Genomic DNA, 15,252 nt, shown 5'->3' with positions numbered 1-15,252 from the left:
CAGAATTTTGTATTCCATGTTGGTTAGAGCACATCTATTTGTATTTGTTCTTTTCACATTTATTCTGCATGTACTTCTATATGTATTGTTTGTCTCCTGTACCTTACAAGGAAGAAATAATCTTTTAGATCTATGCATATGGAAAGAGTATATAATAACAGACAGAAAGGTTCACAGAAGATAAAATGGACAACTCTGAACATATAAAATGCGTAAGTTTTTGTACAAATTAATGCAGTTAAAATCTGAAGGAAAACTGGTAATTGTGGAAAATAAAATACCAAGTTTTTCAGACAAAAATTTCAAATCCAATACATATAAGACATTGATTCAAATTTATAAGAGTAACAGTTTTTTCCCAAACGGTCAAAGGACACAAACAGGCACTATCTAAAGAAGAAATACAAGCTATCAGTAACTATATAGAAAATGCTCCAAGTTACTAAAAAGCAGACAAATGCAAATTAAAACAACTCTGAGGGTCTACCTTAAACCCATCAGACTAGCAAAGATGACAAAAGAGGAAAATGACAAATGTTGAAACGGCTCGGAAAAACAGCACATTGATTAACTACTGGTGGAACTGTGAAATGGTCCAACCATTCTGAAAGTAATCTGGAACTATAAGGAGCAACTTGCCAAACTGTGCATACCTTTTACTTAGTTATACTACTACTAGGCTTTTATCTCAAAAAGAACAAACAGGAAAAGGACTCAAATGTACAAAAATACATACAGTAGCTCCTTTTATAGTAGCCAAAAACTAAAAACTGAGGGATGCTATTGGGGAAGAGTTAAATTATGTTATATGAGTTATTATGTTATATAATATATAATGTCATATGAGTATTATTATAACATATGATATGATGAAATGGACAGTTTTAGAGGAATCTAGGAAGATCTTTGTGAATTAACGCAAGACGAAGTGAACAGAACTAGGAGAACTATTTATACAATGACAACGACGTCATAAAAAGGACTTTGAAAGACTTTAGAACTCTCATTAATGCAATATTAAACCATCAGTCTAGAGGACTAAAGATGAATCCTGCCAGTGACTTGATGAACTTAAAATTCAGAACAAGACATATATTTTTTAAACATGGCCAATGTGTAGAGTTGTTTTGCTGGACTATGCAATTTTTAAAATTTTTAAAAATTATTAATTTATTATTCAATTGAAGGAAATACTAATGGTAGGAAGAGATGATAAATGCTTGCAAAATATTTTTTTAAAATAGAGGCAAAATTTTCTAAATCAAATTAACTTCCCTAAGGGTAGGGATTGTTTCAGTCTTTGCATTTGTATCCTCAGGGTCTGACACGGTGCCAGGCACTTGCAGGTGCTTTATAAATACTTATTGCTTGATTATTATTTAAAATATCATAGTCTGTTCTGGATACCATATTTTTAAAATATCTCTGATATATCTCAGAGTCTAGAGAAAGGCAATCAAATATGTTAAAAAAATGGACCAAATTTAGTGAAATTATGGGCAGAACTAGGTAGAAATAGCAAAGAGGCAGACTGGAGCTCTATACAAAGAAGCATTTTCCAACCAATTGGGCTGTCCAAAAATGAAATGTGCTGCCTTCTGAGAACTCTCCTCCCTGGAGATCTTTACAGAGGAGCTTAAAGAGCCAAGAGATCATAGGATGGAGCTGGAAGGTCTGTAGGTTACAGGTTACTATGTAGCCTCCTCATTTTACATAGGAGGAAGATAACACATAGAGAGGTTAGGAGACTTCCTCAAGGTCATGCAAAAGCAGACTGACTTACAACCAGTCTCTCTGATAAGGGCCTCATTTCTAAAATATATAGAGAATTAAGTCAAATTTACAAGAATACACGTCATTCTCCAATTGATAAATGATCAAAGGATATGAACAAGCAACTCTCAGATGAAGAAATTAAAGCCATCTATAGTTACATGAAAAAATGCTCTAAATCACTATTGGCTAGAGAAATGCAAATCAAAACAACTCTGAGGTACCACATCACACCTATCAGATTAGCCAAGATGACAAAACAAGAAAATGATAAATGTTGGAGAAGATGTGGGAAAATTGGAACACTAATGCATTGTTGGTGGAGTTGGTGGAGTTTTGGAGAGCAATCTGGAACTGTGCCCAAAGGGTTATAAAAATGTGCATACCCTTTGACCTCGCAATAGCACTTCTAGGGCTATATCCCAGAGAGATCATACAAACGGGAAAAGGACCCACACGTACAAAAATATTTATAGCAGCTCTTTTTATGGAGGCAAAGAATTGGAAATTGAGAGGATGCCCATCAATTGGGGAATGACTGAACAAGTTGTGGTATATGAATGTAATGGAATACTATTGTGCTGTAAGAAATGATGAGCAGGCCGACTTCAGAAAAACCTGGAAAGACTTGTATGGTCTGATGCTGAGTGAAGTGAGCAGAACCAAGAGAACGTTGCACACAACAACAGCCATGTTGTGCGATGACTAATATTGATAAACTTAACCCTTCCCAGCCATACAGGGATCTAAGATATCTCCAAAAAGCCTTGTGATGGAAAATGCTATCCACATCCAAAGAAAGAACTATGGAGTTTGAATGCAGATTGAAGCATATACTTTGCTATTTTTTTTCTTCTATTGAGTTTTGTTTCCTCTTTCTGGTGGTTCCTCCTATTGGTTCCAATTCTTACAACATCACTAATGTGAAAATATGTTTAATAGGAATATATATGTATAACATATGTCAGACTGTGTGCCTTCTTGGGGAGGGTGGTAGGGAGAAAGGGGAGAAAAATTTTAAACTCAAAAGCATACAGAAGAGATTGTTGATAAATCAAAATAAATTAATTTAACAAAAAGAAAAGCAGAATGAATTTAAATCCAGCTCCTCTGACTCCAAATCCAGAGGTTTTTCCTCTGTAACTCAAGTAGACTAGGGATATAAAAAGGAATTCCACTCAGCTTTAGATTGGATTTAACCAATCTCTAAGACTATCTTTAATTTTATATTATCTAAACCAATCTTTAGATTAGATTTAATAAATCTAAGAATTAATAAGAATGTGAGCAGCAATGATAGGATTCATATTAGAAATAGTTTAAGGAACTGGGAAACTTCAGTCTGAAAGAGGGAAGACAAAGTAGGGAATTGACTCATTCTGTGTTTTTCTATTTGGTAAAACTACAACCAGAGTGTAGATCCTACAAGGTGGTAGATTTTAGTTTAACATGAGGAATGTCTGGAAACAGAATAGGTTGCAAATTAGTGAATTCCTAGGTCACCAGAGGGCATCTAGGTGGCAGAATGGAGAGAGTGCCAGGCCTGGAGTCAGGAAGACTCATCAAATCTGATCTCAGACATTTACTACCTGTGATTCCGGGCAAATCACTTAACCCTGTGTCTGCCTCAGTTTCCTCATCTGTAAATGGCAAACCATTCCAATATTTCTGCTAAGATAACCCCAGATTGGGTCACAAAGAGTCGAACACAACTGAAAATGACTGAACAACAACAAAAGGTCACCAGAAATTGTCACAAGCTACAAGATGTCAGAGATACTGTGGAAGGAATTTCTAAACTGGATAGGAAGTTCCCTTCTGACTAAGATTCTGTGATTCTACGATTCAACAAGTCCCAATTTAGCTAATTTATTACTTGTTCTTTCTGGCAGCATACATAATTCTATAAGTTTTACTTACCTGAGGCAGTCATCTGTGCTAGAAACAATAAAAATAATGAAGTAGCATCAACTTGTAAATGTCCCCACTGGTCATCACCAACCACAGTGCCACAAGTGGCAGTATTGTATTTGGCATGCAAGCTGTCCTTGGTGCTCTGAGTTTTCTTAAACTTCTCAACTTTATCCACCTAAGAAAGATAAAGTGTGGCTCAAAGTTACTTACTTTCAAAAACCCGATCAGAGGCATTGAATTTAAGAGCAAACTGTTCTGAATGAATTACTTCACGGAAAAAGGAATTGTTGGTGTTCAGTTGTTCCAGTCCTGTCCAACTCTTCGTGACCCCATCTGCCATTTTCTTGGCAGGGATTTGCCATTTCCTTCTCCAACTCATTTTACAAATGTGGAACTGAGGCAAATAGGGTTAAGTGACTTGCCCAGGGTCACACAGCTACTAAGTGTCTGAGGCCAGATATGATCTAGGAAGACATCTTCCTTACTCCAAACTCAGCATTCTAGTTACTGTGCCACCTACTGTCCCAGAAGAAGAAACACATCACAGGTATTACTCTTGGCCTCTGATGAGAATTTTTCAAGTACATCATGAAATCCAGACTGACTTGGGTACTTACAGGAATATGAGAAAGATTTCATTAGCATAGGTAGAGAACACTGGCTGTTCTTCATAAATAAAAGTTCTTAGTAAGTTCTTCAAGGTACACATCAAGGTTAAAAATTACTTGCCCAATTTCCCACAACAACAAAGCATCAGAGGCAGGAACTGAAGTCAGTGGTTCTTGACTCTATACTTAGAATTCTATTAGAATATAGTTGCCTCTGATTGAATATTATGTCTTCCATGAATAAAGTCCAAAGTATTTTGGCTTCTTGTGCTAAACCCATAAATGAAAAGAATCCAATTAACATTATCTTTTATGCCTAGATATTAATTTCTTTGAGGGCAGGAATGGTCTTGTATATCTTCTCCATCCCCCTTAGTACCTATCACAGTGCCTTTGGTGGGAGTGGTGGTCCAGACGTGTGATTTCACAGAACTCCTTAACACGAAAACACTTTTTACTGATTCAGACTGGGAACTTTTCTAGGGTATTGAGAAGTTAAGTAACTTGCTCATGGTCACACAGCTAGAATATGTCAAAAGTAGGACTTGATCCCAGGTCTTCCTGAGTATAAAGCCAGTCCTCTACCCAATACGTCAGACTGCCTTATATTTAATAAAATATTTGCTGAATAAATGAAAATTACATTTGCTGGTATACTGAAAAATGAGTAACAGATGGGCAGGAATCAACTCCCTTATGTGAAGTGCTTACTCAGAAGTGCTGTCTATCAAATATTAAAGTTTCTTGTTTGAGACTCTACCTTAAAACAGCATTACAGGGCAGAAGCAATATACCAAAGGCTTTGAGTTAAAACAACAAAAATTTTACTTCAAGTTAAAAGAGATTATTTCCATATATTCACAGCAATTAGCAAACAGCCACAGTATTTTCTTACTTGTTTTGGGAATGACATTTTTAAAAGGTTTCACCAGAGTAAAATGATACACTTCCTCTTATTTTAAAACCAAAATAACTTATTAATGAATTTTTTTGCCCTAAGATATAATTTGAGTTTTGTGAGAGGCTTTTAACCAAAAAATATAGCATAGTTTTGTGAGGTTTTTTTTTTTTTAACAAAAATACAGCTTAAAAAGGTAAAAAACACTTTTTACTTTTCAATAACAAATTATTAAGAAAGGCACTGTGAAAAGCCGAAGAAAAATTCAAAGTGTCTCAAGAAGTTTAACTCCCAATGGAAAAAACAATATGAAATTCCAGCTAAAATGACTTACAGGGCAGCTAGGTGGTGCAGTGAATAGAGCACTGGCCCTGGAGTCAGGAGAACCAGAGTTCAAATTCAGCTTCCGGCACATGACACTAGCTGTGTGACCCTAGGCAAGTCACTGCCTACCATGTACTTCCCCCAAAAGAAAGACTTATAAAATAAAACAAATAGATATGAGTTCTCCAATTACCTGTCTCATCATACACTGGAGGAGACCCCGCATCAGTTTTACTACATTCTGAAAAAAAATCAGAAATAGGATCATATCAATCAATCAATCAATCAATCAATCAACACTTAATAAGTATCTACTATGTGCCATATCTACTACTTGTTTCATTTATTATAAAATGTCATCTCTTCAAACATTTTTCAGACTCTATCAAGATTATCTGACTATCCCCAATTGAGAAATGGTCAAAGGATATGAACAGGCAGTTTTCAGATGAAGAAATTAAAGCTATTTATAGTCATCTGGAAAAATGCTCTAAATCACTATTGATTAGAGAAATGCAAATCAAAACAACTTTGAGGTACCACATCACACCTATCAGGTTGGCTAACATAACAAAATAAGAAAATGATAAACGTTGAAGAAGATACAGGAAAATTGAAACATTAATCCACTACTGGTGGAGTTGTGAATTGATCCAACCATTTTGGAGAGCAATTTGGAACTATGCCCAAAGGGCTATAAAAGGGCTAAAAAATCCTTTGACCCAGCAACAGCACTGTATAGGGCTGTAACCCAAAGAGAGCATAAAAATGCAAAAAGGACCCACAAATACAAAAATATTTTTAGCAGCTCTATATGTGGTGGCAAAGAATTGGAAACTGAGGGAATATCCATCAACTGGGGAATGGCTGAACAAGTTGTGGCATATGAATGTAATGGAATATTATTGTGCTATAAGAAATGATGAGCAGGTGGACTTCAGAAAAACTTGGAAAGCCTTGTAAGGACTGCTGCTGAGTAAAGTTAGCACAACCAGGACAATGTTGTACACAGTAACAGCCATGTTGTGAGATGACTAACTTTGACAGACTCAGCCCTTCTCAGCAATGCAAGGATCTAAGATATCTCCAAAAGTCTCATGATGGGAAATATTAACCACAGCCAGAGAAAGAACTATGGAGTTTGAATGCAGATTGAAGCATACTATTTGCTATTTTTTCTTCTGTTTTGTTTGGTTTCCTCTTTCTGGTGGTTCCTTCTTTACATGACTAATGTGAAAACATGTTTAATACAAACCTATATCTAGAGCCCATATCACACTGCACGCTGTCTTGGGGAGGGAGGCTGGGACAGAAGGGGAGAAAATTTAAAACTCAAAAGGTTATGGAAGTGAAAGTTGAAAATTAAAAGTAAATTAAGTGTTCATTCTGTGCCAGGTGTTAGAGATACCAAGAAGAATGCAACAGCTCTGCCCTCAAGGAGGTTATATTCTATCAAGGGAAACAATACGCATGCATGCATAAATGTATACAGAGTAAAACAAAATAAATACAAGGTAATTTTGGATGGAGAATACTAAGCAGAGGGTAAGAATTATGAAAGTTAATCTTCTGGTCCTGATTTTTTAACTCTGCATTACTTCATAAAAATATTTTCAGATTTCTTTAATATAGTATCTCATTAGTGAGCTATAATTTATTTAACAAGCAATTTGTATTGTTTGACAATTGGGTTGTTTCCAGTGTTTTGAAATTACAAATAATATGAAAATTTTTTTTTGCTTTTTTTTTTTGGCTAAGCAATTGCAGTTAAGTGACATGCCCAGGGTCACACAGCTAGTATCAAGTGTCTGAGGCCGCATTTGAACTCAGGTCCTCTTGCCTCTAGGGCCAGTGCTGTATTCACTGCGTCACCTACCTGCCCAATATGAAAAGTTTTGAACCAACGTTAATCTTCCCTTCCCCCCTTCCCTCTAAAAAGGTCATATTTTCAAGGTACAAACAGTTCTTGCTTTACATAAATTTGCTTTATGCAAATTGGACTTTCTGTAAGAATTCTAAAGAAACCCACATTCAAAAAAAACAAAAACAAACCTAAGTTAACTGTGCTTTTCTCTCTCCACTCCTGTCCCTCAGCTCAGCACTCCACAGTCTCCCACCCACACTCTTCCTAAAAAAAACCCTTTAAGTGAAAACAGAAGAATGGATGTTACCATGTTGTTGGGGGCTTGGCTTAAGACCTCTGGCACCAAGAGAGGAGACCTTTGCCTCCCTCCACCCACCTGTCTGGCCCCACTGTGCGCACTGAGGTACCCAGTGTCTGTGTGTCACACATCCTTTCCTATCTGTGTTCATGTTGGGTCTCAACATGTCCGCCCCCCTGCTTGTTATTCCTTTCAGTTCCAGCCAGGCCTTCATGCAGCTGGCCCTGGCCTTGCTCTCCATCCTCTTTACCTGGACCCCACGTGTCCTTGAACCATATGCTGGCCTCCTTCTACCACAGTTGCGTGGTCCCCTTCCTCCTTCCCCGCATCTGCCAGCAAATTCAGGTTACGTAAAAATCACTTTACACAGAGGTCAGGTGAACAGTCCACTTCAGTAAAGTAAAAACTTTATGTATGAGATTATCTGGGCAGCCAAGTGGCACAATGGGTAGAGCAGTGGGCTTGGAATCACAAAAACTCATCTTCATGAGTTCAAATGTGACCTCAGGCACTCATAAGATGTATGATCTTGGGCAAGTCACTTAACCCTATTTGCCTCAGTTTCCTCATCTGTAAAAAAGAGCTTGAGAATAAAATGGCAAACCACTACACTATCTTTGTCAAGAAAACCCCAAAATGGGGTCAAGAAGAGTTGAACATGACTGAAATGACTGAATGACAACAATCAGGTTATCTACTTCTTACAAACAGTATTATATAGACTATGATGCTGATGGGGTTGGGATGTGGACCCCAGAAAGGAAAAACCCTGTACTTTCCCACATGGCCAAATCTCTGGCATTCGCCTTAGGCTATAATCCCATCAACTGTCCTTTTATAGTAGCTACACCCAATCTCCCAATTCTGTTACCCTTAATCTAGCCAAGCTCTCCATTGTCTTATCTCCCTATGACCCTAGGCCATTTCCCACCCTTAATCCTAGCTAGGCTCCATTCTCCCTTGGCCATGTGGTCCAGGTTCCGAGAGTTCTGTTCACCCCACCTTAATGGCTGCTTCTATCCACATCTTCCTTAGACCCTTCCTCCAGTCATCTCAGACTACTTGGCCACTCCTAGATCCCTTCCACAGTATATATAAGGTCCATCTTGTCTCCATTAAGGTGCTTAGATTCTTAAAATCTAGCCAACAGCTTACTAATGTTCAGACTCCCAATATGATGGATGTTCTAATAAACCTTGTTTTTGGCTGAAAGAAGGCTTGGGTCGAAATCTTTTGGGCAGGACCTGAATGTTGTGATTTTGGGGTCCTAGCACCCCTAAACCTCAACAACTGGGCAATTATATACAAGTGTCCATAAAAAGAAACCAGTATGCTTCAGAAGCCTACAATGTTCCCGAAAGGTTTTTATTATTAAGCTTGCATATATACCAAGTAATAACTAGCTTGAATATGGTCCAGGCACAGACTATTATGTCTGCTGACCAATGACCAGCCTAGCTAAGTTTGGAAAGACTCATCAACAAAAGGTCAGCCACCAGGTGATGAATTTTCTATGCCACAGAACTTCAGGAAAACAGCCTAAGGCATAGAGTTTCCTGACTTTTGCTGATAAAAGAACAAATCACACTTGACAAGATTATTGAACTTTTAAATATCTATTTTGGTGACCTACTGCTTTTTCCAAATGAGTTAAAGTTCCTTCTGGAGTGAGCTGAAATTCACAAAAGGGGAATTAATGAGGCTCTCCTATTAATATGAATAGAAAATAATGATACGATCATCCTATTGACACAGCTTCCTGTATTTGCTGCAATTACCCTCTAAATGTTCTGTGACAAACTTCCACACCCAGGGAAGAAAAACAGGTCATACACACAGAACTTACAGTTCCTAATGAGGTTTACTGAATGACAGAGGTCTCAGAAAGACTAAAAGTGAGATGGGATGTTCCTTAGATTTTTTTTCAAGATTTGTCTCTACCAGCTACCAGTATAGAGGCGGGGAAAGAGGTTGTTGTTGTTTGTCCTTCATTCTTGTAGAGGACCCTGAGGTCAGGGAAGTGATGTCATGATTTGCAAGTGAATTGGATTTAAGTGAGGGAGGGCTGTGCAAAATCAACAGCCTCACTCTCTCCTCAGAAGCCATCTGGGTCTAGTGACAAGATATAGATCAGGATGACTGGAGATGGCCCTGAATGCAGGGGGAGACCTTGGCTTTTTTAAGTTAATGTCTTTCCCAGGTCTCAGTTTGTCTTAGGCAACACCCATTTAGATTAAGACTAGATAAGAAATGAGGGGAAAAAATGGTCTCTTTTACTTGGGAAAAAAAAAATCAATCTAGGAGGGGAAGACCCTTAGGGTTTTTGGCCAAAACAGAAACAATTGCTATTTCTAATCAGTCTGAGCATCAGAGCCCAAATAATGATCAAATAAGGTGTAGGCTGGGACTTAGTGTTGGCCAATCAGTGAGAGCCAGGGTGATTTGGTTTTAAGATGGAAGTAGTAGTCCTGTAAATGACTTGTGGCAACTCCCAGGAATCTCAGGAGAGTTGTGACAAGAGGTCACAACTTTTCCACCAGCTAGCTAAGCAGCACAAAGGCCTGAGGCTTCAGATCAGCTGGAAAGAGCAGGAAGAGTGGAGGGTGAAGAAGGTGTCAGCCCTATGTATTAGCATCACAGTGGGGTTGGGGGGCAGGTAGCAATTTGCTCCTCAAAGATGGCTCACGAATTTTGCTCCATTTTTTTAAACAAAAAAGTCGAAATCTAGCATAAACATTAGGGATAGATATTTTAATTTTCTAGTTCTCAGGGACTAGAACCAAACTAAAACTAAAAAACAGAACCAGGACTAAACATAGGATTGAAAGACTCATTATTTAGTACTCAGAACTCTGTTATCTACAGGAACTGGAGTGCTCCAAAAGAATTACTCCAGTTGGGCTCAGATGAGCATTATCACAATTGTGGAAACTGGAAAAACTTACCAAGAGGTAAGACAAAATTATGAAATTGTAATACATAAGTAGGCAGAAAACAGTATTGAATGGGATGTCCCAGTGTAGACTTCTCAGTGTAATTAAGGTAATGAGTACAGAAGGTAGTGTGAGAAATGAACTCTCAGAAGTGAAGCCTCCTCAAAGGGTCAAATAATTCTTGATTATTACTTTCAAAATCCTCCCCCACTCAGACCCTGTCTTTAAGCACTTAACAGAAAGAATAAGCCCTGCCCCACCCCCAACCTGAGCCATCTGCCCTAGGCTTCTGGCCTCTTTCCTTGTCCTTGAATTTCTCGCCTGGAATGTAAGCCTCACCTCCCACTTAAGAGGATAGGAAGAAACTTTCCAGCTTAGAATATAAACCCATCCCCCGTTAAGAGGGTAAGGGATACTGGTGGGTGGAAACTTGTTTGTGTGGTGGGCGGAGATTTGCTTTCATAAGGCGGCCCCTGTTACTTGGTCTCTCTCTCCACGTGTATTGAAGGAGCAGACAGCCATCTCCAGAGATTGTAATAAAGGTAACCTTTGCTTTCCACCTTGAGATGTCTCTGAGTTTAATATGGGTTGGGGTCGCTGTCCCACACAGTATTAAAAAATTTTCTCAGCGCAGCTAGGTGGAGCAGTGGATAGAGCACCATCCCTGGATTCAGGAGGACCTGAGTTCAAATCCGTCCTCAGACACATAACACTTACTAGCTGTGTGACTCTAGGCAAGTCACTTAACCCCACTGACTAGCCAAAAAAAGAAATTTTCTCTTCAACTAATGCTTCCATAGGCAAGGGGACTTGCCTTGAGGCTTGCTCGTTAGGGAAGAACAGAACAGCCTTTGCTTTAAGGAATTACATCTTTCTCTTGATACATGACTCTTAGAAAGAAATAAATATTCATTCTTTAGAATAACATTTGTAGTTTTTGTCTTTTTTTTAGTGAGACAACTGAAGTTAAGTGACTTGCCCAGGGTCACACAGCTAGTAAGTGTTAAGTGTCCGAGGCTGGATTTGAACTCAGGTCCTCCTGACTCCAAGGCCAGAGCTCTATTCACTGTGCCACCTAGCTGCCCCATAACATTTGTAGTTTTAAAAGTCCTAAAAAATAGACATGTCCTTATTATGACCCAGGTTACAGAACAACCAAAACCAGACATTATGGAATGCACAGAATCAAAGTTTTCTAGGGCTCTCCCTTTAGTGAGTAATAACATTCATGAAGTAGTAAGATGCAACTTTTTAAGTTCAGCTCTCCTAATTTTTTAAATGCTAGCTTCACTTACATGATGATAGTGCTTCATGGAAAGGGACAAATATAAAAATGTTATAGAGAGAATGGGATGTGGGAGAGAGTGAATCATATGGTGAAAAGTCAGGGATAATACCAAGTTTACAAACCAAGTGGAAAGGTTGATGTACTCTCAACACAAAGAGGGAAGCTTTGAAAAGAGGTGGGATTAAGTGGGAAGATAGTCTGTTTTGTTTTGGACATGCAACATCCAAATGGAGATGGCCAAAAACCAGTTAGCAATTTGAAACTATAGCTGAGAAAAGAAAACCTCTTCTTCAGAGGTTGCAGCAAAGAAAGATTGGCCAAGTGAAGATGAAGAAGGTTTCGGAGCTGTGAAGTAGGGAAAACAAGAGTCTTCTTGGTTCGTTTTCTCTGTGAAACAGACAGTGAGGGGAACAGAGGAGATAGTATAAAGAACTGAGGAAAGAAAAGCTTTGGAACTATAAATGTAGGGAATATGATAGGATTTGATCAGGGAAGGATAAAAGCAGTGAGAGCCCATTTGAAATTAGATAACATGAATTTGTGTGGACCCTGCTGTTATGATGGTGTGATTTCCTCTAGTGGTGCTCAGAAGTTTGGAAGCAAGGTCAGACATGTAAAACAGGGGGCTCTGACCCCAAGTGGTAAACAAAAAGGCAAAAGTCGATACAGAAAAAGATATGATTACAGAAAAGAATTAGAACTTTCCAAAAGGAGAAAGAATTCTCCCAGGAGGCTGTCAGCTTCCTCCCTATCAATCGAAACCTTCAAATGGAAGATGGATGATCACTGGATGTTAAGGAGGGGATTCCTGTTCAGGCACAAATTGTAGCAGATGACTTCTGGGGTCCTTTCAAGCTTATATGAAATTACTCTCATGTTTTCTATTATTGGCAGGAGTTTATTTTTTACCACACTTCTTTGCATAGTTGTTACATCTTGTAAGTAAATTCTGGCATTAAAAAAAAATAAGGCTTTATTAGGCATACATTTGGGAGATTTGTTTCACATTCTGTTTGATGTTTTAGATGCACTGAGAAAAAGAATCTCCAAAAGAGAAAAACAAGAAGGCTGGAACTCCTTAAGCAGAAGTGCAGTAGAGAATGGGTGGAAGTAGTCAGGGGGAGGAGAAATTTGGGGAAATCAAACAAACCATAAACTATTTAAAATGATTAATTTGTTGAAGTTTTTCAGTGTAACAATCGATTACTATGTCAACATAAAGTCTTAGCCCAAATCTAATTCCAGGCTCACAATAATTACCAATCATTACCTGTTCTAATTCATATGCCTTGGCCTTGTCTTCATCCCGATCTGCATTCTTCCGATATGCCATTCCCAGGCCCCACACTGCCAGAATGCTGTAAATGTTGTCTCTAACCCAGGCATCTTTTTGTTCGTGGCTGGCCGAAAGTAGTCCTGTTACTGGACTCTAGAAGAAGAGAGGAGCAGAAGAACAGTTTATTAAACTGCAATTTAGTGTATTCCCAAATGTGGGCCATCATCAGTGTGTCTTGTATACAGACAAGATACAATAGCTGCCTGTGAGACAAAATAAAGCCCATAAACAAGACGCCACTGGAAGCCACCTGGTAGATATAAAACATGAAAACTACAACATACTAATTATATAACCTTGGGACAGATTGAGAAACTTTCCTTATGTTAAACCTAAACTGACATCTTTAGACTTTAACGTGCTGCTCCTACTTCTGATCTAGGGCCAAGAAAAATGTCGAATCCCTGTTCTACATGACAGCCTTTCAAATATTTGAAGACTAATTCATGCTCTTAAGAATTACTTTATCCAAGCTAAATATTTTTGTCCCTTTTACATTATGAAGCTCCAACATCTCTTAGTCATTATTCTGTAGATGGTCATCTATTATCGATGCCTTTTCTAAAAATGTATTACCTAGAAGAGAACACAACATGCCATCTGTTGTGTGACTAGTACAAAGTACAGTAGAGACTATCACGTCCCCTAATCCTGGAAAATTCTATGACTCTTAATGCAGGCTAAAATTGTATTAGAATTTTTGGCTTCTGCCTCACACTAGTGACTCATCCTGATTATGTAGTCCACTAAAATCCCCAAATGCTTTTCAGATATGCTGCTATGTAGCCATTGTTGCTCTATCATGTACTACTTCTGAAGCTGTCTTTTTTAACTCAAGTGTTAATGATTTTTTTTATTTGACCTGTGATTTCATTGGTACAGAGAACTCTCAGTAAGGATACGCTCTCTATCAATGCTCTGCAAAATGTAATCTTAAAAGAATTGCTTTGGGCACTGAGAAGTGAAGTGATTGGTTCAGGCAATGAGGGATAAATGTAATTTTATTATTTTAGACTTACTCTATTAGCTTTTCCCCAACTTGATAAGTCTCCCTTTCTGTTTACCTTCTGTTCTCCTAATCTCAATCATCTAAAACAACCACCCTAGATACAAACTACTTGCTCCTGATACAACTGACTGTAGTTTTACCTCTACCTTAGTCCTACTCTCTACACCTTGTGCTCTACCACCATAAAGTCCTTCCACTGTGCCTTACAGAATCTATACTATAAGCAATACTGCCCACTGGTGACCCCCCCGCCCCGACATTGTGTCTCTTCTTACACTTATCTCACAATAACAGACCTTGCCTTCACTTGATTCCAGATCCCTCACTACCCTCTCTAGGACTTAGACACTTCTTCTCTCATGCCTCCTATAAAACAGAGTTAGAAGGAACTGAAATATTCTTAGCTCCCATCACTCAAATGCTTTTCTAAAAGCCTTTGAAAGTAAATCCTTTCTATTACGCTATACTTTCCTAATCCTTGTTGCTGTCTGACTCCTATACTTGCTTGGCTTGCAAATAAATGAAGACTATAACCTTTAGCTGAGTGAGCCCTTTGTCACTGTTAAATGAATGAATCTTAGTTGACTCATCTGCAAAAAGGGGAATAACAACTTACCTATTTCAGATCAAGATAATGGACCAGATACTTTCTAAAAACATTTCTACCAATATTAAAACTTTATGATACTTGAAAAGGTAGCCAAATCATGAATAAATCTATAAATCATGCCCAACCATGCTAGAAGGAAAAAAAAACCCCACACACAGTTAATCAGAGGGGAAAAAAAAGATGTAGCCTTCGCTGATTTAATGATTTTCTTGAAAAGAATGGGAACTTGCCTCTGAAAACATATATTTGAAAACCACAATGGTGCTATTTTATACATAAAGATAGTTACTTCCCCCAATTATATGTTAAAACAATTCTAAAGTTTTTTTCAAAGCTTGAGTTCCAAATAATGGCGCTATTTATTACCAGTGAGCAAAAAAGAAAATCACAAAAAGAC

General features: G+C 38.1%; 1 protein-coding gene across 4 annotated transcripts in view; it reads right to left on the bottom strand.

The window, feature by feature from the left end:
* PHKA2 (phosphorylase kinase regulatory subunit alpha 2) overlaps window positions 1-15,252 on the bottom strand; it is a 106,274-nt gene that overhangs the window by 73,653 nt on the left and 17,369 nt on the right. For all 4 annotated transcript variants that reach the window (XM_021007453.2, XM_021007454.2, XM_021007451.2 and 1 more), the window contains exons 2-4: window positions 13,171-13,329; window positions 5,711-5,758; window positions 3,694-3,862 (exon numbers count right to left, since the gene is read on the bottom strand). In XM_021007453.2, coding sequence (XP_020863112.1) covers window positions 3,694-3,862; window positions 5,711-5,758; window positions 13,171-13,329 — 376 coding nt within the window. The remainder of the gene's footprint in view (window positions 1-3,693; window positions 3,863-5,710; window positions 5,759-13,170; window positions 13,330-15,252) is intronic.

This window comes from Phascolarctos cinereus, unplaced genomic scaffold (assembly GCF_003287225.1).
Source record: "Phascolarctos cinereus isolate Bilbo 61053 unplaced genomic scaffold, phaCin_HiC Scaffold_726;HRSCAF=1367, whole genome shotgun sequence".
Lineage (NCBI taxonomy): Eukaryota > Metazoa > Chordata > Mammalia > Diprotodontia > Phascolarctidae > Phascolarctos > Phascolarctos cinereus.
This window is presented reverse-complemented; position numbering and strand designations above follow the sequence as displayed.